At 39.4% G+C, this 27,318-nt stretch overlaps 2 protein-coding genes and 1 long non-coding RNA gene across 14 annotated transcripts in view; 2 read left to right on the top strand and 1 right to left on the bottom strand.

Moving 5' to 3' along the window:
• Positions 1 to 1,774, bottom strand: part of TRIP12 (thyroid hormone receptor interactor 12) — a 75,816-nt gene extending 74,042 nt beyond the window's left edge. For 4 of the 11 annotated variants that reach the window (XM_083847839.1, XM_083847841.1, XM_083847840.1 and 1 more), the window contains exon 1: positions 1,502 to 1,771. The gene's annotated coding sequence lies outside the window, so the exon portion shown is untranslated. Of the gene's footprint in view, positions 1 to 1,501 lie in introns of all 11 variants that reach the window. The other 7 variants (XM_083847832.1, XM_083847843.1, XM_083847829.1 and 4 more) reach the window with 5 other exon arrangements.
• Positions 1,775 to 1,840: 66 nt separating this feature from the next.
• LOC310903872 lies at positions 1,841 to 14,522 on the top strand. 2 transcript variants are annotated; one of them, XR_014587882.1, is made up of 5 exons: positions 1,841 to 2,141; positions 3,437 to 3,519; positions 4,632 to 4,714; positions 5,224 to 10,838; positions 10,871 to 14,522. It is a non-coding gene; the product is annotated as an uncharacterized lncRNA (long non-coding RNA). The 2 variants fall into 2 exon arrangements; XR_014587883.1 differs by lacking the exons at positions 4,632 to 4,714; positions 10,871 to 14,522 and having other exon boundaries at positions 4,999 to 8,031.
• A 61-nt stretch (positions 14,523 to 14,583) lies between these two features.
• FBXO36 (F-box protein 36) lies at positions 14,584 to 27,265 on the top strand (the record flags this gene model as incomplete). The annotated part of the gene is given in 6 exon segments (XM_083848095.1): positions 14,584 to 14,611; positions 15,887 to 15,969; positions 20,220 to 20,239; positions 20,241 to 20,326; positions 22,575 to 22,786; positions 26,448 to 27,265. Coding segments are annotated over 6 exon segments (570 nt in total). The 3' UTR covers positions 26,589 to 27,265.
• Positions 27,266 to 27,318: the final 53 nt, after the last annotated feature.

The raw sequence follows: 27,318 nt of genomic DNA, 5'->3' as shown, positions 1-27,318 counted from the left end.
GTCAAGTTTTGTGTTGTGGCGTTACAACACCTGGATCAATATTATTTCCGCTGAACAAAGTGGGAAAAAAAAAAAGACTAAGCAGTCTTCTGGAAAAAAAATATTTCAAATTATTATTAGATCGCTACCCATAATAAAACCACCCTCAAAACAAACTGCACGCACTCTGAAAGCCTTTCCAAGTGGCACGCCAGAGTTACAGAATAAATTTAGGCCAGTACCAAGCACTCATTTCTTCCCCGTGTGTAAATGCGACACAATCAGGCCTCACATGCAGGCCTCTCTCTCCAGCACAGGCAGGACCTTTGTTCGATACGTCGATGTTTTTCCCCCAAAGCCATTGACACAACTTTCCATTCTTCCCCCCATTATTTGCCGGCTCTCGGGCCAGACTTTCGGGCTCCCGGGCCGTGAAAACCCCCGGGTGTGGAGAAAGGCAGAGCTGGAGGGAGGGGGGGGGAAGGAAGGGGGAACAATAAAAAAGTTGAGCAGCAGCAGGAAGACGGGCCTGCAGGGCTGCCCGCAGCACGGCGCCGGGGTCGCTGCCAGCCCCGGGGGGGCCCAGCAGCCCCCAGCGCCCCGGGACCGGCCGGCGGTGCCCCCCCCGGGGCGGGGGCAGGAGGCCGGGCAGGGGGAGGCCGGCCTCGGAGCTGCCTCCCTCCGAGGCCGAGGCGTTATGCAAGCGAACGCGAGGAGCCGGGAGCTCGCTTCGCGACCGAAAGCGACGAAAAAAAAAATAAATTTAAAATAAACCAGTGGCTCAAAAACACTAGCTGCGGGAAGAAAAGGAGATAAAATAATGGCCCTGCCAGGCGGCCGGCGCTGGAGCTCCAGCCCGACAAGCGCCTCCATTCTCTGCCCACCTTCCTCCTCCCTCCCCCCCACCACGAAAGCCCGTGAAATATGGACGTCGGGCGATTATTTAGCATTTTTATCCAGCCGGGAGGGGAGAGGAAGGAAATAAGAACTGCCGGTTTGTTTTTTTCTTTTTTCTCCCTGAGATATTCGATACGCAAAATAAGGAAAGGAAAAAAAGAAACGGGAGCCCTGGGGGAGATGGGCCGAGCGGGGCGGGGAAGCCGCGGAGGCGGAAGGGCAGCGGATCGGGCCGGCCTGGGGGGGCAGCACCCCTGCGGCCTTCGGGGGGCCCCGGGGAGGCCTCGCTTCCCCCCCCTGCGCATCCAGCCGAGCCGAGCCGGCCTCCTGCACCGGGGGCCACACACCGTCTGGCCATTTTGTCACCTCCATTCCCCTCCACCCCCCCCTTCAACCCCTGACCCCCAGCACCCCCTCCCCAACCCCTCCTCACCCCTGCGGAGGCCCGGCGCCCCCCCCCCCCCCAGCCCACAACAATGCCCCGGGATGGCGCCGCGACGCCACCCCCCCCCCCTTCCCCGGCTCCCGGAACGCTGGGGAGGGCACAATAGGCCCGGGGGTGCGGGGGGAGGCCCAGAACCCCCCCGCCACCCCCCCCCACAACCGGCGGCAGGGCGGCGGGTACCTAGTTTGTCCCGGTGCGGCCTCCACAGACGCTCCGCGCCTCCCCTCCTCCCGGCAGCAGCCGCCTTCCTCCCTTCAATTATCAGCTGAAGCCGCAGCACCGAGCGGCGCCGCCTCCGCCGGCTCCGCCGAACCCCTTCCAGCGGCGCGGGGGGGGGCGGGGGGGGGCGGCCCGGGGGACTACTTTCTCCCAGCGCCGGGGCTCCGCGCGCCCCCCCCCCCAGGCCCACGGGCGGTCCCCGCCCGGCCGCCGCCGCCGCCGCCCCCCGCGCAGCCCCCGCGGCTCCCGTGTGCGTGCGGGGCCCGCCGCCTGCGCGCCGCCGTTCGGCCACAGGTATCCCTCCGCCGGGGTCGGCACCCCGCGGCCCGCTCCGGGCCTCCCCTCGCGGCGGGGGGCGGTGAGGGCGGGCGGGGGGCGGCGGAGGGAGCGAGGCTCGGCGGCGAGGGAGGGGGGCGGGGAAGGCGGACGGGACCCCGGCCGGGCGCGGCGGCGGGGGTGGGCCTGCGCCTTTAAGAGGGGGCCGGGCCGGCGGTGACCCCGCGCGATGTCCGCCTCTTCCTGGTTGCCATGGGCACCGCCTGCTGGCGTCCCAAAATGGCGGCGGTGCCGCCCGGCTCGGGGTGCAGTGGGAAGGGAGCGGGTAGGCCCCGGGGCCGGCCACGTGGCGGGGGGGGGGGGTGCCGGGCCTCGGCTCGGAGCTTTTTGCCTCATCTCGCGGTTGGGTCTTATTCCTCTGGCCTGCGGGAGAGGTGGGGGGGGCCGCCCCGGGCTGCTGGGGAGGGCCCGGCCCGAGGGAAGGGACTGGGGGCTGAGGGAGAGAGGGGCTGGGGGGTGAGGAGGGGGCTCTGGGGGGAGGACTGAGGCAGAGAGGGGGCTGGGGGCGCTGATGAGGAACAGAGGAGACTTGTAGCGTCCTTGTCCGTAGAGGGGGGAAGGGAGGTCGCCTGTTAACACCCGCATGTAGAGGGACCCCGCAGGCACCACCGGTAAGTGTTCCTGGTCTGGTGTCCTGAGAGCCTCACCCGTTTCGGTGAAAGCCCGTCTGGGCGAGGAGCCAGTGCAGGGGGGAGATGGCTTCTGCCCACGGATCCTGAGGCTGTAGGAAGGAGTCTAGGTAAGCACCAGAGGAAGGCTGGGGGGGGTGGATACCCCCAAAGGATTAGCAGCCTTGAGAAGTTTATATGCATCTGTGATTTTGTAACCTGAAAGCAAACTAATACTGCAAAGCTGCATCGCAAATAAATGAGATACTGACATGAAAAATAAACAAGCAAACGACAAATCCTTAAATAACATCGCAGTATTCTTCCTAAGGAAAAACAAGCTTAGCTGTGCTCTCAAAGTAACTACAGTTAAGAAAAAAATGCTTAATACCTTGTTCTAGGAAAATTAAACTGTCTGGTAATAGAAGAACTATCTGAATGAAAACAGAGAACCTACTTTCATCTAGGGATGAGGGAACTGTTAGGTTGGCAACGCAGAAATTAAACGTAGGGGGAGGTGGAAAACTGAAACTAAGCTGCTATTCCAAATGACCTGTGTTCTGTATTTTGTATGCGCCTTTTGGTTTCTCTTGTGCCAAGGCTTTTTAAATCACCAATGCCTTTAATGGTTTCCGAAGCAGGGTTCATTTCAGTCTCCTCCAAAACTTTTTTTGAGGTATGGCTTTGCAAGGCAACCTTAGGGAACTTTGAGTTCCACCAGAACTGAGTAATTAAGGTGCTGCACAATAGCAGAGAAATGTGCATTGTTCCATGGCTGAAGTCTTGTAATGGGCCTCTCCCGTGGACCTCATGGGAGTCGTGTCTGTGCTCTGCTTGTTTGTGGAATAACAGCTGAGTGTTATGGGCTGTTTAACATTCATTTTTGCACCCAGCTAATAAAAATAAGATGTTTCTTATAATTATTATCTAAAGTTTTTCACTTCTCTTATAGGCTTCCTGTGAAGCACTTCAGATGTCTGGTTTTGGTTTTGTTTTCAGTTGCCCAAGTATATCCTTAAGCTGAAGTCTGTTAAGGTAAGCTGTGCAAGAAGCTAACAGTCGGTGGAAGTACGTAACAACTATTTTGTAAATGTTTATTGCACAAAAGCATTACCAGGAAGTTGGCATCATTGAAAACTACTTGGTTTTGGTGATTTGAAAAACTTGCATTTGATTTTAGTATAGTAAGCTCATTTGAGTATAATGTAGTGAATATAAGTACTTGGATGTATTGTTGTATCCTCTGGAGCTAACGTATCTAATTCCAGCAAAACTTCCAAATTCAATCACATTTCAATTACCTATTGCTGAAAACAACTAACTTCACATAAGTAATCTTTCCAGTTTTAACTGCTGTATATGTAAAAGTTAGGTTGCTAGTTAGCCTTTCTGTAGGCTGCAGAGCCTCCTGAGAAGAGGCCTGTGAGAAAAATAGGAATTCAAGGTGTATGCATCGCTGAAGCGCTAAGTTACGGGTCACATAAAACATGTTGAGCTGTATTGTGGTAGCATCTGGGAGGCCCAGGTGTAGGTTCATGTTTCCAGTATGCTATTCAGCAGTCTCCTAATAAATGACTGCCAGTGCCTGAAAGATCATGCAGTGTAAGGCTACAACATTGCACATAGTTATGTGAATGCTGAAGTTTGCTACTTTGATTAGTGCCATTATTCAAAGTCAGTGGTTTCAAAATGGTGCGTTGTTTGTTTAAAAAAAAATAGAAGTGTAGCTGTATGGTGAATTTGTATGAAGGCTCCTGTATTTCTGTGAGCGTGTTCCTACTTTGAATTGGCTTCTTGGGCCTTACATGAGCAGTAAATTCAACTCTTGCAGGATGAAGTTACTGATTTACTGGGAATGGTTTATACAGCTACGGACTGTATATACCTGTTAGTTAGCTGATACCCTGAAAGCCTGACCAAGACTAAAGTCAAGCTATAATAGAACCAGAAATCCTGTGCAAATGCAAACAAGTCTTAAGAAACTACTAGGGCAAAAATCTCAGTTGGACAAGGAGATCGCACCTGAGGAAGAAGCCAGTGCATTGCAGCATGCTTTGTGTTCAGAGAAGCCTGTGAAAAGTTTGTGTGTTTTGTTTAGCTTTTTCCCTTCACTCTAGGAAAATTGAAATCTTTTTTCTATGATGCAGCCTGGAGATGGGGTTGTTTTCCAAAACAGGGATGGTCTCCAGAAGGCGTTTTTGAAGTCGACTGCTGTCTCATGATCAATACAGTAGGCCCAAGTTATTGTATATTGTGTGACAAACCATAAATGAATTGGAATTGCTAGAAATTAAAAGAAAGGATGTCTCTAAGAGCAGAGATAAGCATACACTAAGGAGTTTGCCGAGTCTATGTATAGGATAATATTAAAAGGCAGAGGACAAAGCAAGACAAAAGTCCCAAAGGTGTGATACTACAAGGGTACACATCTGTTGTAAGCATGTCAATTATGTTATTACTGCAAAAATAAGTCAGAAAACATTTATTGCTAATCTAATTTATTACTAAATCTAGAGAAAGTAGGACACCTGGAAAAAGGAAAACAAGGCCTGCTGCAAGCAAGCAAGATAGGGGAACAGGAACCAGACAAAAGCAGAGGCTGCTCTGAATTCTTTTAGGTAATCAAGTGTGCAACAGTAGTTGGAAAAAACAGCTGGAAATATACCCACTTGTCTGCGTGGATGTATTTGCTGTCCAAACGTGACCAGGAGACTCTGATGCTAACTTTACCTTTTGCAGCAAGAAATGGCTTCCATCTTGGATCCAAATTCAATTTCAACTACATTTTAAATATAGAGGCATTAACCAGGACTTTTTAAACAAAGGTATCGATTACTCACTAGGAAGTATGCTGTTCCATTGAGGAACTTGCAAGGGAAGATTGCCAGATAGTTTCTGCATAAACTACTTGAAGGAGGAAGCTGAAGAAGGAGCCTTGTAACTCATTGCACATGGTTCTAAAAGTAGACTGTATAGAAGCTGTATAGAAGTTCAGGTGTATAAATGAGTATTCACAGAATACAACTCAACTGGGTTGTGTAGAAGAAATCTTGTGAACCAGTGGTGAAAAGATTTATTTTTTTTCCAAGTAGTTATTTTAAGGCTTTAATCATAACTTCACAAATGCAGGGTAACTATCCCCTATGTTCTTTCTGCATGGGCATCTACCAGTTCAGTTGCAGAAACAGAAGACTGAAGGAGACTTCTCAAGTCACTGAGTCCTAGTCCACGCTGTTTCATCTAGCCATGTAACAGATCCTCACAGCATACATGGGGCTTGATGTATTTCAAAGGTGGTAATACTTCTTTTTGCCTTGCTACTTCAGACAGAACAACTGCTCCAGATCAGTATTTCTCTAATGGCTGAAAATGCGGTTATAGAGACTAATTTACAGTTTATTTTTTATGTGGATGTCCTTTAGCATAAATAATGCCATTATATGTGGATAACAATGTTCTGTATATATATGTGTTCATGTATGTATATGTTTCAATTATTTTTAATAAATATGCTTTTTTTTTTCAGCCTCCAATTATGAAATAGACTATACTTCCTGGTCACTGTAGTATCTTTTCTCTGTGTTTCTTCCCATTAGAACTTTTGTTTTAAACAGTGAGTCTTATGAGAGCTTAGTGCAAAGGCATTGTTACTTCCCTGTGTCTTTTGGAAAATTCTGTGTCATTTAAATTTTAGCATTGTGTTTAACTTTCTCTGCCAAAACCACTTTACTGACTAGATTATCCCTTGATCAATTATTATTCCAACATCTGTCTTCTCCACTGCTAGCTTCCAATTCATAATCTTTCGGTTTATTGCAGAAATTATTTCTAAATGAATGACCTTGCCATTTGTACTTTCAATTTCATTTTTTTTCCAGCAGTGCTTTGGTTTGTTATGGAGAGGTTGGTGTACATGTCAGGAAAAATGTACTAACTAGAAAACATGTTTGGCCATAAAATCCTTGTGTGTATTGGGAATCCTTGTATAATTTATGGGAATAGTGGATAGTTTTTGTGTGAGTGTGTATAATGTTGTATAGAATGGGAATTTATTTTTTTGGCTTGAGGCTGCCAACAAAGATGGCAACTTGTTTAACATATGCTTTTCCAGCTACCTTTCATTGTACATGTTCTTCAATTATTCTTGAAATGCCAAATTAATATTTGATATGCCAGTTATAATTTGGCAACGTTTGTCACAAGCAACAATAGACACTATCTGTTTTTATGAAGCAGGCAGTAAATCATACGGCTTACAACATGGAACGTAAAATGACTTGAGATAGCCACACAAACAACCGTTCCAAAAAAAATTTCTGATAAATTGTCTTTCAGATGATAAGTACAGGCTTTGAAAAGTGCAAGAGGGGGATCCAGATGGTGGGGTAGTATAGAAAAGGTCGGTCACTCGTTTTGATCAAACAAGCAATAGACACCAAAAAAAGAAGGGAGGAAAAAAAAAGTCTGCTTAATCTGCTGACAGGACAGGCTGGTAACTAGAAAGACAAAGCTGGTAACAAAAGAAATGTAATGGGAAAATGATCCACTCAATGCGTAATTAATACTAGCATCTGTCACTATTTAATGAATGCTGCGCTAATCAGAGTATTTTATGTTTTAAAATTTTTAGTTGCTTACCTGTAAAAGAAAGGCATCAGATGCATATAAAATTAATGTTCTGTGCAATATTCTGTATATGATTTGCTTGTGTAACAGGACAACTGAATTTTATTGAATATGTAACTGCAGATTTACATACATGGTCAGAAATCAGCAGCTACTTTCTATAACAAATATATACAGAACATGAGCAAATACTGTAAGTAACTTGGCAAATGCTCCTGAGGACTATTTTTGTTCTTTCTGTTATTGCTCCTATTGTCTGTTGTTCTCTTTTACATCTTAAATCAGTTTCTGATTAAATTGATAAATTTTGAGCACAGCGTATTATTTTGGGTTTTGTGAATACCACAGTATTTTCAGAAAGCAACAATCCTGTACCTAATTGTTTTCATTTCGGAAAACTAAGTTTTCTGGCATTTGTACTTGTAAGTTGAAAAAAAAAAATCCATCCTGCAGCACTTAAATCTCAAACACCATTAAAAATGCTTTTTCAATGAACAACCTGAATGTTTGTCGGTTCTATATAAACCCTAAAACAAAACAAAAAATCTTAGTGTTGTCAATAAATTTTCAGTGTTAGGAGACTTTACCAAGTGACTGATTTACTGGTTATGGACTGGTTGTTTTTAAGAAGTTGTGAGTGCTCTGAGGTTCTGTTGCAAGCTGCAAGGCTAGTTTCTCCATTTTGAAAATGGTACCGTACAGTTAACTAAATGTTGCCTTTATATCTTGGGCTTGTTTGTAACTCTTAATGATGACACTTGATAAATAACCTATTTGATTAACAGAAGATGCCATGTGAAATGTTTAAGCCAGATGGATCGGGGAAAAAGATTAACAGATGTTATGAAATTAATTTCAGCTTAATTACTGTAATATCACATGAAACAATTTTTTTAAGATAAATCTAATTTTTTAAGTAAAGATCTGTAGCTGATGAACGTTTTTCCAACTTGTACTATTTTATTTGCATTTCAAACCCAAGGGATGCTGTACCAGCTATTGCCTACCCAGACCAATGGTAGTCACGTCTTTTCCTTGACACTTAAAACTGAAAATTTGAGTTCTCAATGAACCAGAGTGCACAAAATTCTCTATAGGGTCACTTAAACAAGATAGTTTTGTTATGAGTTAGAGGACTTAATTTGCATCAAATTATCAACATGTCTTAAATTAGAATAGTTTGAAGCTCAGTTCCGTCACTTCAGGAGAAGGAAGCCATTTTGTATCAGCTCAGGAAGTGCTCCATTATGTTGAAAAAGCTTATTTCCAAAATAATCAAACACTTCCATGGTAATGGTTTCACACAGTGTTAAGCAATTATTACCAGGAGAATGTTTGTTAAGCATAAAATACATAGGGAAATCTCCTGTAGAGTTGCTTGAAAAATGGAAATAGTTCCTGTGGGTAAATAATGCTTTATTGGAAAAATGCAAATATTGCTATTGAGTGGGTTTGTCCAAAACTAAATATGTTGGTCTAGCGAAGTTGTGATGTTGTTTTACCGTTTGGATGCCTGATAGTATTTTACTTCTTCCATAATCTGCCACCTCTGGCTGTACACAATTGTTAGATTTTATCCGTGCTGTTTGGGGGAAGATTTGGGAATTCTTTGGTCATGCTGCAATATTAAACTTGTAATCCAGCACAAGAACACAACCAATGTAGGAAAATTGTGACTTTCAGGAACTGAAATGCAGTTTTTTATGTGTTGCAATTCAGGGCTTTCCTTATTGGTGGATTGAGGTTTTCCTGCAAAAGGCATCAGATACAACAGTATAAGTGGGTTTTTTCTTCCCCGAAGACTCAATTCTCTCATTATTTTTTTCCCCCAGCAAATATTACTGAATGCGCAGCCCTGTGAGAAATTCACCTAGGTACTTGAAATTAGAGATATAATTGATATTAAATCTTTAACTGAGCTTCCCATGTAACAAATACTTGTTTGTGAACCTACAATAATTCAGTACTGTCATATGAGCTTATAAAATTATTTATAATAGTGGTTGAGCTCTGGTTTCAAGATATGTTGGAATATTCTTCTATCAATTTCAACTAAGGTATGCTAAAGTAATTACTTCTCTTATCATTATATGCTATTAACTTGACTTTTTATTTCACTGGAAGGCATAAAGGTGAGCTTTAAGCTACTTCTTGTCCCCTTGTAACTAGTCTTAGTACATGAATAGCAGTACCATACTGAATTGCAATGTTTAAGCTCTCATTTTGTTTAAAGTTTTAAGTATGGCTTTAATATTTGTGGCTGTCTTCAAAGGTACCATTCTCGATCTAGTTCTACCTGCCAAGAATGATTTTCAGGTTATGAGGGTGTAATAGTTTCTCAAGAGAAATATGCACCGGTGTCTTCTGCTTAATTAAGTAAATGTTTCCTACTGTACTTGAGCGTCCATTTCCATGCTCATTATTGTCGGTGATTTTTCTTCTGGAGAAGATTTTAGTTATGTTCTTCACTTGCCTTACTTAAGGTAGTATATCCAGCATCCTTGTTGCTCTCTGCTTTGGGAAACCTCAGGAATAATTCTACTTCTGTACCTTTGTGGTAACTCTACTGGGTCTTGTTTCCCTTCTTCCTGCTTTAAGTTAGGGAGATAATTATTTCTTCTGTTGCCTTTATTAACCAAGAACAATTTTCTTTATTGCATTTCACATGTGCACACGAACATTCATCATGAAAAACTATCAGATATGTTTACTTGACTAGGTGTAACATATATTTATACTTTGCTCATTTATAATTTAAATAAAAATAAATACATACACTCAGTAATGTGTTCAAGGGAAGGAAAAAAAGAAAGGAGAGTGATAGGCAAAGCTAGAGCAGGATCAGGATTTTATCTGAGTGTGCTAGGCTATGCAAAGTCTCTTCTAAAGATGCGCCAGTGTAACTTTATTTAAACAAACTTGAAGTTGGTCTGAATTGTTCTATGGTCACTTATTGTAAAGGCCTATTTGATTTTGATTGGGCATAGACTAAATCAATTTATGTTAAACTGAAATTAGTCTAAGTTAAACCAAAGTAAAAGTGTCTGCAGCTTATATGTGGGTTTTAATAAATTAAATTGAAATTGTGCAGTGGGCACAACCAGTGTAAATGTCATTTGCTGGTTGAAACCTGAATTAGATACGTTTTCTGGAAAATTGTAGTACCCATAGGAAAGCAGTAGAAGTCAGTGCACAGTGAAATTATTAGTCGTGTTGAAAAAGGCAAAATAATATTGTAGAAGCAGAAACCTAAAATAGTATCTGAAGCTAGAGTTCTAAATAGCATAATAGGATGATAGTGAACAATACAGTGAAAGGAATGGCAACAGATGGGGACTGCAGGCAAGAGAAGCTGTGTAGCTGGGAAGTATCAAAAGAGCAGGCAGATACTTGTGGCAAGAAATGCAATGTATGTTTTTAATATACATACATATCAACTTATCATGACAACTGATAATGAAAGGATAGATTTCAGGGTGAGCTAAGTTGGTGCTAAAGCTGAATTGTGCAATAATTCCTTTCTATGCAATTTCCAATATCTCTGAAACCTACAGGTAGTGTCAATTTCATGTTAAAAAATAATAATAAATAGAGTTGGACTGAACAAAATCAGTGCTTGAAGAAACAGATTTTTTTTTTGAGAGCATCCTATCTTTGGTACTGAGTTGATAATTGAGAAAAAGGGCATATTTGTCACCACAACTGTTTATGGAAAAAGAGAGACACAGGTAGTAATAAATGTAGTAAAATGGAGACACAGGTAGTAATCAAGTATATCAGAATGCTCGCACAATGTGATGGATTCTTTAGTGCCCCTGTCATTTGATCAGATGGAATTAAAGATGTAAATAGACAGCAAGGGAACCTTGAAAAACACGCTGAGAGTGTTTGTTCTTAAAAAGTGTGATGGGATTTTGGGGGCCAATGCAAGAAGTGTTTCTCAGAGTTTACAGTAAGAGATGTTGGTGCTGAAAGTGAGCTGGCCATATAATGTAGGAAGGCAATTTTCAGCAGAGAGCAGGTGAGACTGATTGCAGACATACAATTCAGGATGATAAATATCTGAGAAGGGGGCAATGAGATGGTTGAACTAAGACTTCATCTGTAATAAAAAGGATTGCCAGTTATATTCACAGACTCTGCTAAAGGAGATGCAGATTCCCTAGAAAAGGACTTTGCATTGCAACACTGCTGTACTCCAGGACTTTTATACACAAAGCAGGGAGTCCAACTGTTCCATTATTTGGCTCTTTACTCTAATGGAAAGGGGGGAAGGGGGAGGAGGAAGAGGAGAAGAGCAAAATTTAAAGCATAGACTAGACCTGAAATTTAACAAAGAGACCTTGAAACTGAAGTAAGAAGGAGGAAACTGAAAGAAACTGCTTCAAATAAAACCTGTCAGTGCCTTATCCATCTGGAAAGGAATGTTATGTCTCACACTTAGCTAGCATCCTTTGTTCTGTTAAATAGTGGAATAATCTCTTTGTGGTGGTCTTATCTAGGCCTGCCTGTTTAATCACGTTAATAAATGGCAAGTATCATGCTCATAATTGCAGACTCTGATCCTCGAGAGTCATTATTTATTCCCTCTGATAGTGTTGCTTTCCTTGCAGCACATGCCCCCTCCCTTTTTTTTCATCTCTCATTGTCCTGGTTTTGTATTCTTTCCTGTGATCCGTGTGCACAGGTCTGTATGAGGGAATAAGTTAGCCTCCAATGCACCTGTGCTGCAAGCATCTGTGTTTTATGTTGTGCTTTTTTGTGTATTTTTATTTATTTATTATTATTATTTTATTTACTTATTTCCCTGCAAGTTCTGGGAAAACAGATGAGGAAAAATACTAATATAGGAATAAAAGAGGAATGTAACTGAGGGGAAGGAAAGAGACAATGTCAAGGCAGCAGATTTCTTGTACAGACTTAACAACCTCTGCATTCCCTGAAAAAAAAATAAAAAATCCAAGCTTTTTATTACCTCTTTCTACCTGATCTAGTAGGTGGCATCCCTGCCTGTGGCAGGGGGGTTGGAACTGGATGATCTTTAAGGTCCCTTCCAACCCAAGCCATTCTCTGATTCTTCTGTATTTTACTAAAATGTGTTCTGGATGCTTTAAGTGGCAGCCTTTGGCACTCATACACATGCACAACCCTAATTCCTTAGCTGAAGTGGTTTGATGTTTTTGAATAGATGAGTGAAGTGGAGGAAAAAATAACAGCTTTGTAGTTGCTACACATTAAATTTTGGAATTGTGACATTTCTTTTCTCTTCTCCATACACTCAAAATATTTGTTAATAGCAACTCACAAAACTGCTTGCATTTACACCAGGAAGTCATCTTTCCTCCCATATGCTGTTGTCTTTAAGGCTTTACTCTACTGCCATCACTGCTTTATTTTGTTTGGTAACTAAATTGTTTTTATATTTCCTTGCTATTAATGGTAATATTTTTTTCCCCTCCAAAACAAAAGCAGAAGTAGGGTAGGGAGGGATGTGGAATTGCATTGCTTCTAACTGTTACATTACTTATACTCCTTTATGATTTATAACTTAAATTATAAGCTTGCTCACCTTTAATTACTGTAATCTGGAAAAATATCTCCACTGGTAGAAGTACAATGAGAACAAAGCAGTGATAATGCACCACCGAAATGCTATTAACAAATACTTGCATGAATGAATTAGGAAGAAGAAGATTTCTCAGAGGCCACGGAAGTATGTATACACAAATTCAATGGTGAATCCGTTACGAAGATCAATATTAAATTTAAAATCTGAGATACTGTATTATTTGATACAGAATTTTAGTAGCATTATCACCGACAAAATCATATCAACTTTTTTTTACAGTATTAATAGCTATCGTGATACTGAGAAGAATCCATAGTTTCAAGTTGTTCAGAATTTGTCTGATGGGCTGAGAAAGTTCTTGGTTTTGTTTTTCTTTCCTTTATAGATCTCTGTAGCACAGCACATTAGGTTTAACACTTGAAAATCTTTGGTACAGATGAACTGGACATGTGATAGAAAACTGGAAAACTACACTATATCTAATAAGTGCCAGACAGACTTGATTTTGGGGTGGTTTTTGTTGCTACTGAGTGGGCGTGAGAAGGAAACTACTATCCTGTACACTGTGATCCTATCAGTGTAGACAACAAAACAGTAATCTGTATAACTTCCTGGACTATAGCGAATGCAAACAGATCTTCTGTAGCAATTGTCAAATGGAGCACTGGTGTTATAAACCCTACTTTAAATTTGCAAAATGGGTAATAATTTGCCAGAAGAACAGCAAAAGTATCCAATTTCCTACATGTAACAGGTGTCAGCTCATACCTATTTGATTTCATACTATGCATGCATGAAATGCGGAATGGCATCTGTGCATGTATTTGGTTTAATTTCAGTTTGCTGAATGCTTGCACTGTTGCATGCAGATGTAGATAACTTTTTGTTCTTATTTATATAATTTATGTTAATGTTCTGGTTTAAACTTGAATTTATTCAATATATTTCAATAAACGGAGGAGTTTTATTACATGTGAATTCAAATATATTAAGAAGAAATAATGGTTAAAGGTGGTCGTTTAATCTGCTTCAACCAGTCTTATCTTTAAATTGTTGCTAGCTTACAAGAACTACTTTTTGTATGCAAATATTAAAATCCATATTTATGTGCACTTCTGTTTATTGATTACTGTCTGGAACTAGAGTACTGACATTTTTAATAGAAACCTGTTATAAATGGCAGAAGGCATAAATACATACAAGTAGCAATACTTAACTGCTTAATTAGTCAGAAGACAAGTGGGGACATTTTCCTTGAGTAACCAGTCAGAAAGTAAAAATTTTTACAAAGTGACTATAGCAGCAATAAAAGCTTTCCTGCTCACTAGCCTAGCACAGTTGGAGACTTACTTTAATTAGTGAACATGCTAAGTTTTTCTATTAAAGTAGTGTAGTTAGGGGGGAGGTTGGTCTTGCTGCTGAGGTTGTTTAACTTAGTGTATTTTATCCCCATCGGTTACAACTGTTTTCACAGTGATATCCACTGGGAAAAGTAGAGTTAAATATCGCTATATTGAGATAGTCTTCTTAATATTTTCCTCTTACGGGTCTCATACAGAATTGTTTTTTTCTGTCGGCATCTTACAAGACTCACCAGTATGTTCATTAAAACATAATTCCAGTTTTTAAACTCTGTGACATCAGAATAACTAAGGAGACAGATCTAGAGTGACAGCATGTTAAGGAGTCTTCTATTATTACAATTTTCATTGGTAAATGAACAAATGATGTAATCAGATATGAGCATTAGTCACTTGCAGAATAGTACTGGTGAATTGTATGCTGTGTAGCTAATAGTTTAATGCAAACAGTAATTTTTGCTTTACTTTCATATTCTTACATTTATAAGGGAGTGAAATAGCCAGCTGAGCATTTACCTTATCATCTCTACATATTACAGAAGCATGGTCAGGCAAAAATTTGGATTTTCAGGTAAGTGTCCTCAGGTGATCACAGTTGCCAAAAAGCTCCATACAGCAAGGCCAACATTCAGAACATCTTTTATTTACTATAGAGACCAAAAGGGGCCTCAAACTTGCTCAGGACTGAGGCACACAAAGATAACATTAATCACTGTTGGAATAGTGGAACACTTTTGACCATTCAGTAGTAGTGTAGCTAGAGGGCAAAACTGACTGGGGCCGATCTAGCTTAACTCTTCATTAATGACCTGGATAATCAGACAGAGTGCACCTTCAGCAAGTTTGCGGAAGATAGAAAGCAGGAGGAGTGGCTGATGTGCCAGGTGGTTGTGCCACACCATTCGGAGGGACCTTGACAGATTGGTTATATGGGCTGATGAGGATCTGTTGAAGTTCAACAATGGGAAATGCAAAGTTCAACGATGGGAAAGAGAAGCATAACCCCATGCCTCAGTAGAGGCTGGCAATTGCCTGGCTGAAGAGCAGCCCTGCAGAAAAGGTCCTTGGGGTTATGATGACCACAAGGCAGCAATGTAACTTTGCAGCATAGAGGGCCAGCTGTGTCCTGGGCTGCATTAGGAAGAACATTCCCTGTAGGTCAAGGGAGGTGGTCCTTGCCCTCTACTCAGTACTGGGGAGACCACTTCTGGAGCAGCATACCCAGTTCTGAGCTTCGTAGTACAGGACAGACATGGACATTCCAGAGCTAGCCCAGTGAAGTGCTACTAAGATGATTAAGAGATTGAAGCATCTGTCATACAAAGAGAGGCTCAGGCAGTAGGAGTTCCTTAGCACATACAAGACAAGGCTCAGAGGGGCCTGAGCACTGTGTACAGGCAGCTGATAGGAGGGAGGAAAGAAGACAGAACATGATTCTTCTCACTGGTTTCCAGTGACAGGACAAGAGGCAATGGGAACAAAGTTATTTCTTATCTTTCAGTGAAATTTCTTGTGTTTCAATTTATTACTGTGGGCATAGTCAAATACTGGAACAGGTTGCCCAGAAAAGATTTGAACTGTCCATCCTTGGAGATGTTCAAAACCCAGCTGGGCACTGTTGAGCAACCTAGATTTTAGTAGAGGGGGTGAGCTAATTATCTCCAGAAGTCCATCCAAACTTAGCTATTCAGTGATCTTTTTATCTCAAAAACTTACTCCAATTCAGACTCTTTTTGTATTTACTCTAGCAAAAGATCTAGGAATATTGTCATGTTGGTTTAGCTGTGAATTTCTAAGATACAAAGAGAAGTCACTAACTGAGAATGCAAATGTTTTTTCTTTTTAGGACACGTGGCTCCTTCACTGCATGGGGAAATGAGAATTTGGATGGATTGCAGTGACAAATACATGACTAAAAAGAAAGTCTGGGTATTTAGGCCATTCACCTGGGACAGGAAAATAATTGAATCTAGATCTTTTAAGTCTCACCAAGCCCTATTTCCTAGGTTCTGGAATCACCTTCCTCCTCCAATGAGTATTTAATTTTTTTAATTGGAACCATTTAAGAGAACAATGGGGATAATTAATCTCTATATAACCTGTAATCTGAGAAATTAAACTTTGAGTTATTGGTTTTGTTAAGCAAAGGAGAAAGCTGAGTCTGGAGAACTCCCAAATCCTAAAAATGTTTAGGGGGGGCAGGGAAGGGGGGCAGGGAGGAGTTTGTCATTTGTGTGCCTTTATGACAGGACTTCATATTTCACACCAACTGGCTTTCTTCAGCATCACCCAGAGCTTTCCCATTGAGCTTTCTCATTATATCTTATGAGTCTGTATTTCTATAACTTCAGATATAGATTAAATTAAGGGAAGGTTGAGTCCTTAAAAGAAAAAGATGGCTTACCATATGACAAACTTCAAATATTTTGTTCATACAATGTAAACAGCACTATACTTCTAATAATCTACTATCCAAATTAATTACGACAATAGATATTTCCATAATAATTAATTTATTGCTAATTTATCACTTAAATATTTTAATTGGTTAAAAAAAATTGCTCAGACTTTTTACCCAAAGCCTCAGTTGGGTGCTGCTGTTCTTTGGTTTTGGTTCTGCTCGTTGTTTCTTCTTATCTCTTTTTCATGAAGAAATGTCAGCAGAGTTAGCAATGTGGTATTCAGTTGCTTTAACACCTGAGCCTCCAAATAACATCAAGAATGAAATGTGTCCATGGTAACCAGGATGCACTAGTAATACCTTCCATTCCTTCTTCTTTTTAATCTATGCAAAATTGATGAGCATTACAAAATTATGCAATATTATCTTTGAAATAACTATGTGCCAGCAAATTATCAAGGTAACTATAGTATGTCCTGTGTGCATAAGGAAGTTTTTAAATAGAATACTGGTTTTGACAGCTTGTTCCACTGTGAATCAAAAAATGTCTAGAAATACATCCTGGTGTTTATGTAACTACTTAAATATTTTGCCTTTTCTCTTCCTCTGTGTGTTGGCCTGGTGTTTCTATTCTGACAGATAGTTGTGTAGCATTGTACACCTCGGTACAACAGTGACGAAGATCAGAGATTACCGAGCTATTTATTTTTGTAATTTTGAAGTGTTGGCATATTTCAGTTAGTATTAAAATGCTTTGTAATTTATAATTGAATGATAAAGTCTTGTAGACATGTTAGGATATCTACTGGAATTGCTTTAAAAATATGACATATTTAATTTATAAAGGCATTGACTTAGTGTTCCATTTCAGGGCTGGATTGTATGAAGTTATAATCTCATTTAATGGTTTATTCTCTCTCTCTGTTTGAATGAAATACTTTATTGTACACTTGTGTATATATATAAACCTATATTATGTATAAATATTCATACACAATAATAAAAATATATATATATACTACCTAGAAAAGTTTGTCTTGTTAACACCAGTGGGGAATTTAGGCAAGCATCTGTTATCTATGTATACTTAATTCTATTGCACTATACATCCTAGACTGAAAAGTATTAATGTATTTTATAATAAATCACAACAAATTGTAATCTGTTGTGCAACATGATTTCTTTAATGAATTAGACTTCTATCATAGTGCATAGCTAAATCTATAAGGTTATACAGAAAATCAATCAAGAATGTCAGTAGGTGTTAAAGTTCAAAAGTTGAAAAGTATCATCATCATTAATAATTTTTGGTAGGTGGTTTGGGGGTAGAGACATTATTTTCTTTTTTTTGTTACACTTATTTCCGTTCCAGGAAGGGGTCTTGAATTTTTAGTTTGCTTGCTTGTTCATAATGGTGGTTGTCTGTTTTGATGGTAGTTTTGTTCTTCTTATTGTTTTTAAATAAATGGCACTTTCAACAATACAAAGAAAAGATCAAGAGAAAGCATGTTAAGCAGTTTTCTTTTCTCCTTTAGCAATGATTCTTCCCTATTTCTTGCATACCATTTTGAAGGGTATGCAAGCTGAGGAATGTGAGGAAAGATGCCTTTTATTTCTCCATTTGTGTATCAGTTTTGTTCTGTCCTTGTTCTCACCTACTCTTTTCCACAAGCAAGCATGGAAGTAGCCTCACGTGCTGATTCTTCCTACACTGCTAGGGATAAAAAGAGCTTTTGGAAGTACAGTACAGCAGTTTGCTGTCATTATCCCTGTGGAGGGCTACAAACGTACTAGTTCTGAAGCCTTCCCAGGTACTAGGATCATCACTGAAGCAATGACAAGCAGTTTATTTATCCTGTTTGCACTGAAGTCTCATATTACTGCTAGTATCTTAAGTGACATTATTTTAGTGAAGTGGTAGTCTATACTGTATGTGTATGTTATAAAAATGTTAGCTATTTTAAAATGTTTGCATACTAAATTTTAAATGCAGATTTGATAAATGTATTTTTCTCCTTCAGAGGCAACGTTTTCATAGTAAAAGAATAAAGGTTGTGTGTGTCATTGTAAAATAGGATGAACTTATGCAACCGACTAGGATGTTTGTTCTCTTATTCCCATAATAAGAGTTATTTTTACTGAATATCATTGATAAGTCTGGGAGTTAATTGAAGCTATTTTGTGTCTTTGCTATCTGAAAGATGATTTAGTAATTCTAATTCCCCCCTATAATGAGACACTATCCACAAGAAACATCAAAATGATGAATTATAGCTGGCTATATTTGATACTCAAAAGTACATGTTAGGCTGTTACTGTATATGAGATATATCAACAGGATACAAGCAAGACTTGAAAAACAGAGAAATGGTTTGTGTGGGCCTGCCTTGGCAGACTAGTCTGGAGTCTGAGCTTTAATTTGAAAGTTTAATAATGAAAGTGAATTCAACTTATTGGGAGTTACAAATATTTAATTATTTTCAATTTGAAAATTGTATATATTGACACTGAAATACTGGAGAGATCTGAAGTTAAATTTCATGTTAGATGTAGACCGCTGTTGTCATGTCTAAGATTTATAGCGAAAAGTTTAACTCTGCATTCTTTGGTCAGTAAATGTGAGTAGTCATCTGTGGCTTATTGATAGTTAAGCCAACACTTGCTTTTAGTTTTCCTTTTCTACATGCTGGTAGAAAAAAAAAATAAGAATTTACAGATTGACAAATAGGAATATCAGTGATGTGTACATTAGAAAACATGCATAAGTGTACATAAAACAAACAATTTATCACTCAGTGTGTCAGGAATCTATGTATACATATACCAGTGTAAAATCCTGACTTGTATCAAGCAAATGGAAGCAAATAAAACAGATATAATACTAGTAAGACTACTTTTTTTTTTCCAACCTTGCCACAGCAGCAACTGAGTCCAACTTCTTGTCTTGTATCGTGATCTTTTCCAACAACTTATGTGAAGGAAGACACTTGACTTTCCTTTCCAGCTGTGACAGCAACAAAACAAAAGTAGATATTAAAAGCTGACACTGTTCAAGCATATATGTGATGTTTGAAGAGAACTTGGAGGAAAACTCCTGATATCCAGGGCCACTTGTTCTCCACCATTTCATGGCTAAATAATTCACTAGGCATATTATATTGTCTTTTGTCTCAGCTGTGTTTTGTAAAGAAAAAAAAGCTTTGTAATCTTTTCTTTTTCTAACTCCCAGACCATGAGTTAAATGTGTACTTCCATAGAGCTTTTTCCTGAGTTTTCAGGCAGTCTGAGTGCTGACACTTGAACTGTCCTGTTAATTTTGACAAAATGTTAAAAAAACAATTCAACCTTTAATGCTGTCAATGTTGAATGCTTGAACAGTTGAATGGGTATTTCCACTTAATGACCAAATTTAATGTCTGATCAATTGTGTTTCTGTCACTAAATGAAAAATAAAAAGATTATTCATCATTTTGCAGGTTGAGATGTCATTAAAGGTGTTTTAATTTCTACAAGCAATTTGCATTCAGGGACTGGAAAAAAATTTTTTGTGTGTAAAAACATTTCACACTTGTCTAGATGCGTTATGGGATATTTATTTTCCTTTGAAGCATGTTGTAAGGCCGTTGGTAATGAAACCATGGCCTGATCCCTTACGATAACTTTGTTTTGGGAATGCAGAAATAATTACATAACTGGAATCCTGAATCCTAGTAATGTATTTATCTCATGGAGCTTTATTCATTTCCTCTTGCCTTTTTTTTTTCTTTCCCAGTTGTAGGTAATTTTCAGGTGGTGGAAGATCTCTCCAGAATAAATTTTGTGAGTCAAAACCTGGAGAAATTAAAGAATCCCAGGAGCATTTTTTGAGTGATTCATCTCTTCATAGTAAGACAATAAAAATAATTACAAATTTGCTGTGGCATATAATGGAATAATCTAGCAATAAGGATCTGTAATAACTTTAATGAAAGATGTGATTGCTTTGGCTAACAGGCTTTTGTATGCGAATTCATTAATATAGATTAATGGAGGAAGAGTAGAAAAACAAAAAGACATAACAGTAACTTTAAATACAGAATAAATCCTAGCAACACTGATAGTTTCATTACAGAACAAATGACAGAGATATTAGCAACAAAAATAGGCCAGAAAGAAATATTTTTATTGTTAATAGCTAGGTAGCTCCTTATAGTGCTCTGTGCCTGCATGCTTATTTATATGGCCATGTCTTGAGCCACATGGATTCCCAAGCTGTTCTACACCGAGTGCAACGGGTGTTAGATGAGCTTAGGAATATACAGCCAAATATAGAATATAGAATAAAATATAGAAAGGCAGTGGGGATGCTACTAAATAAACCTCAAAATGTAAATGTATAGAGCTGTTTTCCAAAGCCTGGAAACCAGAAAGATAATAAACAGCTGAAAAGTCTCTGTTGATGGGATTATTCAGAGGTTTTATATCCTATAGGAAGTATTGAAAGCCACAGCTGCTATTCCTTCCTAACATTTAGTCATTTCTTCCTTTTTCTAAAATTGCATTTAAAATTACGCTTGGGGATTTCCCATTGGTTTTTAGTAAAATTTTAACATAAAATGCAGATATTTTATTTTGTTCAGCTGCTGTATTGTCATATTATTTCCAAACATAGCTGTTGCCATTCCACACAGTCAGATATTTTCACACCTCCTTTTTGACTCCTGCTAGGGGAGTCAACCTGCTCCTCATCTGAGTATTCACAGATTTATTTTTTTGAGAAAATTTGTTTTGTTTTGTTTTTTAAGTTTAAATTATTTCTAGTGGGGTTAGGAAGAATAGACCCCATGGAAATGGAACATTTAATCAATATCCTATATAAGCATTTGAAGCATCCAATGGAAAACTGAAGAAGGAAACATTTTAGAATGAACATTAACAGTCTAGTAAACTTATATCAACTAGTAATACAGCTATACATATCTTTGTTTTGATTTTTTTTCCTTTTTGGATAGTGAAGTTCAAGATATATATTTCTTCTCATAATCTCAATAAAGCAAGATATAAGAGCAAGATTTTGTGTATGTCTAGATTTTCACTATGGTTTTACAAGGAAGGAAAATTAATTCATGGTAGTGTAGGCCAAGAGAAGAGAGGTCTAAATTTCTGGACAAATGAACAAAGAGTACAAGTCATCAAGTAGTATGCAGCACTTTTAGGATAAAAATCTTACAGAAAACCTGGAGTTCTGGAGTAACTTCCATTGTTAGGTCTACATTAATTGGCAGGCACATATATAAATCAATATAAATACAGCTAAATATATTTCTAAAATAGCCAAACTATGTCGCATTATTTATATATATATATATATATTTTTTTTTTTAAAGCAAGTTGATAGATAAATGATCTGAAGAAACTGTTAAATTCTAAATGACAAGTTCCAAGTTGGAAACTGAAGCAGAAATAATCAACTGTATGCATGCAGGATGGGAAGAAGCTCATTAACTAGCAGATCTATAGAAAAAGAATTTGGTGTTGTACTGGATCTCAAGGTGAATAAGTCAATAAAATGTCATGTCACTATGGAGGATGATGGTTTTCAATTTTATGTTAATGGTTTTACGCAAGATAAGAAGCAGAACTGGAGGGACTTTTCATGTCAGACCCATCATTATTTTCCCCAAAGCATGCAGCTAAAGTAATTTTTCAGTTCTTTTAGTAACATCCTCTTGCATAAATAGCACAGATTTTATGTAAATATATACATATGTATGTGGACAAGTGGGCAAAATGGATCTGGGCAAGTTTCAGTTCAGCTTTGCTGCTGTTTTAATGTTTCTCAGCTGAAATGAGTTTGCTCTATGTACAGGGTTTTTTTGATTGTTTTTGTTTTTGTTTTTTTTCCATTTTGTTTTAACAATAGCCACGTTTTACTGCATAAGCTGTAGTCACTGGTAACTCAATATGAATTGCAAATGTTATCTATTGCTAATGTTTAGTATTAGATAGTGTGCTCTTTTTTCTAGAAAACAACCAAAAAATTGGAGCTGATTTTTTTTTTATTATTATTGTTTATGTGAATAATGTGAGACTATTGGGAAGAAATTTCAGGCTTTTACAAATCTGTTGTCTCTTGGGATTTTTTTAATCACAGTTCAAATTGCTGTACTGTTTGGTGCCAAAATTCTGGAACATGTCCTCAATCTGTGCCGAGGTAAATGCGACTTCCTGGATCGGCTTCCTGTCCCATTGCTCCTGGACATCATTTCCTTTCTGGAACTTGAAGATATTGCCAGACTTTCTCAAGTTTCATGTAGATCTGAAATGGTAAATATATATATATATACACACACACACGTATATATAAATATATTTTAAAATTTTAGCTTTGTTGTGCAGTATATTGTCTTTGTTACATCTCATATTTAATGTAATCATCAGTCTGTCTACTTCACTTTAAGTTTGTGACAATGCAATAATCACCTGTACACAAACAACTGAACGTGAAGGATGAAAACTAGATCTTAGGCTGTTAGAGAAATGGTGCTTATCCTGCAAGCTTTTTGTTACATATAAAGAATGCAACAATCCAGATAATATCATTGTAACTCATGGTTGGGTGTTATGCACAACTTCCAGGATTAAATATTTGAAATGTAAAAGCTATGCTTTGTATTATGATCTGTATCACTGTAATGTCTATGAACTTGAACCACAGACCAGGATTCCCTTATGCTAGACTCATTAACAAACAACAAATCATTGCCATTGCTAGAGAGCTTACATTTTAAATCTTTAGCACAAGACCTAAAATTCTGAATAAATACAGGAGCACAAGGGAAGAGATTTTTTTTCAAGATTTTTGCAGACCTTGCATCAAGGAACTGTAAGAAGTGCAAGAGGAGAAAGAAATGACATTGTGCTTACTAGCTTGCTTGGAATCTATTTCCAAGTATCAGGAGAGTATGGGAAATAGTATGAACATGCTGAATTGGAAATTTGAACAGTAAACAACAGAGGTTGTCACTATTGGCTCATTGGAGCTAAGGGTAGACTCTCAATGCTGAATGAGGGAGAGCAAACAGGGGAAGAGAGCCTGGAAGTCCCAGAAGAATGAGGAACAATTTGTTGGTGCAAAAAGAGAAAAATCACAGGACAACGTAGGTTGGGTTGGAAGGGTCTTTGAGAGGTCACTCCTTCCAACTTCTTGCTCAGTGCAGCAATGGTAATTGGAAGGTTGGAAAGATAATATATTTAGAGCCACAATCTAGGAAGATTATTTTTGCAGCTCTGAATGTCTTAAAATTGCATTTGCTATCCCAGTCAAAGTCAGAGAAAAGGCTGCTGCAGAAACTCAGGTAGGAGGGGGAAAAAGGTTTTAGCTTATGATAAATAGGAAGATAAGCATATTAAAGAGAAAAACAACTTGATTCTTATCCCCAGGGGTGCTGTAGGAACCTAGAATGAAGCCTGTCAAGTTATGGGTTTTACAGTTACTGAAAGCATAAGTAATGGTGAGACCTTAGGAGGAAGATAAAAACGGGTTTAGTCATCTTGAAACTCATGTGATAACTAGATGCTCCTGGAGAGGCTTCAGAGAGACAGATTAACCTTTTAGTATGGAGAACAGGACATGTCTCTGGTACAGATTACAGAATCCAAATTGTGCCAGGCTGAGGTTACTCACAGGCTTTTTATTACTTTGAGTCTATGTGGCTCAACAAAAGTTCTCTGAAAGACTGCTGATAGTTCAAGAGGATGTGGCTGTACAGCTGTTCCTATGGTATGGCTGCAAAGACATTACAGGTTCTTTACTGAGTGTGAGTTTATTGAGTGTGAGTGCAAGTGAGCACAAGAATACAAGGCATTGTACAGACAGTGCAGAAGAAAATGCCGAGATAAGAATAGAGTGCATGTCATGAATTTAGAGATGAAGGGCAGATTGAGGTAGATAAACTTGCTGAATTCAGGTCTTTACTTCAGCATGAGGATAAAAGGGTTGATTCTGCAACTGGGTATGAGGATGAGACAATAAAAGTGATTAAAGGAGAGGAAGAGAATGGACAGAACTTATGTTGTTATTTATTAATATGTATCTGTCAATTGCAGAGCATGTAGTAGAATAGGATTAGGTACTGTGGAGGGCCACAAACTTTTCATTAGTTTAACACAAAGCCTTGGATGTTCTGGAACTTACGAAAATCCTAAAAAGTATTAACTTGCATAATAGTAAAAAATTTTGGCACAAAGAAATAACCTGTTACAAGTGGTAATGGCATGCTCTGATTCCCTCATTTCAGCAGTGTTTTTAAAAAATTAAAAATTTGTCCCAATGGTATGAGTTTTAATTCCAGACTAATTTATGTGCGGGTTGGAGTGCTGTTCTGTATGGAATTATGAAATAGCATGTTCAGATTTTCAAATAGGGGGAAAACAGCATACCAAAGTTACATGTATTCTAGCATAAAGACATCAAATTTTTATTACAATTAAAAAGAGCAGGGAAGGTGGAAAATTAAAAGAAATTCTGGAGGCTTTTGCAGCAGGCATACTGTCTGCACATGAAGGACGGAAGGAAGATGTGGCTGCCATGACGCCCTTGGGTTTGTCATAAGCAGTGGTGTCCTGACCCCCAGCCCCTTTGGCCAAGGAGCAGGCTCCTGCGGGTGTCCTGCCTTGCTGCTAGCCCTGAGGATGGGAGGTGTTAAGGGACAGTCCCAGCGCTCAGGATTGAAAAGCAGAGCGTCAGAGGCTCCGCACTTCCATCCAGTACGACACATCCTCACAGGCTGAATTGAGCAGTGGTCTTTGTTACCCAAAGCGTGGCACCGTTTTTCCTCTCACTGTGTAGTTCTGAGCATAAATTCGGCTCTCCAGGGTACCCAATATGCGTTTCGAAGTGCCTTAGCTTTCCTCTAGGTACTGCTTACTTCTAAGTAACTCAGAAGCAGCTCATTTCAAACAGATGATGCACAGAGGCCCTGCGTTGGCCACCACCGCTCAGGCACCAACCGAGTTTTCCAAAGGCGCATTCAGAGGCCTCTCAGCTCAGGTGTCTCCCGGCGCAAGCTCGGGGTAGGACTCGGTTAGTTTATTTTGCAGAGGACCTTTAGACGGCCCGAGGAGGCAGAATCCCTCCTGAAGGCCCCAGCCCCAGGTGCAGGCCGCCGCGGGCTGCCGGCGGCTGCTCCCGCCAGGGGGAGCCCGGGGCCCGGCGCGGGCGGCAGCCGGGGCAGCGCCGTGCCCGCCGGCCTGGCCCTCGGTGGGTGCTGACAGGAACAGGGCACCTCGAAATGCAGCTGTCCCGAACCCAAATCAGGCCCGCTGTTGTTAACTTAACGCTGTCTGCTTCTCACAGGAGCAGGAGAATGGTTAAGGAAAGATAGCAGAAATTTAAAGAACACTTGACATAATTTTTTCTTCCTCTTTAAAATATAACATTTCCACACAATTCTGTTTATGGAGTCATTCTGAAAGGGGGAAACATCTCCCGAGGAATAGATTTAATCGCTTAAGGCTTCTGAAAGTGTGTTTCTGTTATAAGTGCAAATGCAATTGTGAATAGGACCAGGAACAAACGCATTTGTGTCCTTTTACTTACCATAAAACAAGTTTGTATTTGCGATTTGTCTTCTACATCCTGCCAAATTTTTCAGTATAAACTTACACAGCTGCATAGATTTCAGTGGGGCCATATGAATTACATACCAGGAAAGTTTGTAGCATTACATCTGCCCTGTTTGTAGTGTGGTAGAGAAGCCTTTGATGTCATACTAAATGAAACTTCTCACGTTTCACAGAAGAGTGTCATATCTTGCGTCAACAACACCGGGCAAAACTTCCACTGACATTATTGTGAGTTTTGCCTAATGCTGCATCTTCCAAGGTGAGCAGCTTACACTGAGAGTGACCTCCGTATTTGGTGGCTGTGTTGTCTGATCACATTTTTGTGTAAATAAAATGGTCAGTTAGAATGAATAAGCCAAATGATGATTTTAGGCCTTTACTTTCTCTTACAACTAGATAGGTAACAGTAATGCACGATGGGAAAAAAATTGTAGAGAACTTATATGATACAATTACACCTGAAATGAAAGAACTTGCATTGGAAATGGGCTGGAAACATTTTTTCTCCACAAACAGAATTCAGCTACAGCTGCAGCTCTGAAGGAGGAGGCGGAAACAAGATGCTTAAAACCAAGAAACTGAGTAAAGATGCATTTTTTGTTGATGTAACCATTGTAAGGTGTGGGCTTGTTGTTTGTCAGGTCATACGTACTGACTTTTCTTCCTTATTAGAGAAAGCAGATTAATTAAAGGATTAAAAGAGTAACAACAAAACACGTCTTACTAGAAGCAACATGTAAATAATACAACCTTTAACATGTTAGACATCCTGAAATTGTATTATCCTCAGTGTTGTAAGATACTAACAACAGAAGAGGTGGTGGTTCCTTTGTACTTCATCCTTCTGACTTCTGTATTTTGTTTTGTATCATTACCTATACAGAATAGGGCAGAAAGTCCGCAATCTTTTTGTCCTAAAAAGTGGATGGTGAATGCTGAGGATTTTGCTGTCTACCATGGTAAATTTTCAATGGTTATGGATGAGTAACATGTAGTTGGTTCCAGAGTTTGATGTATTTTGAAGTGTTTTAAAGTATTATCTAAATTTCAAGCAAATAATCATTTTTTCAACAGGAAGAAACTTCTTTGGTGACTGAGGATATCAATCAAATGGTCTTCCTCATCCTGCACAATCCATCAAAATCATGCCTTTTTTTTTTTTCCTTGAGGCAGAAGTTTTCCTTGATGTTGCTGATGCAGGAACTTCTAAGAGTATTTGATTTCCATTGGTGGAGTTGTATACTTGACAGGAGACATTTGCTATCTTATGA

The sequence above is a fragment of the Anser anser genome (assembly GCF_964211835.1).
Source record: "Anser anser genome assembly, chromosome: 9".
Classification (NCBI taxonomy): domain Eukaryota; kingdom Metazoa; phylum Chordata; class Aves; order Anseriformes; family Anatidae; genus Anser; species Anser anser.
The sequence above is the reverse complement of the archived record's forward strand: the minus strand, read 5'-3'. Positions and strand labels throughout refer to the sequence as shown.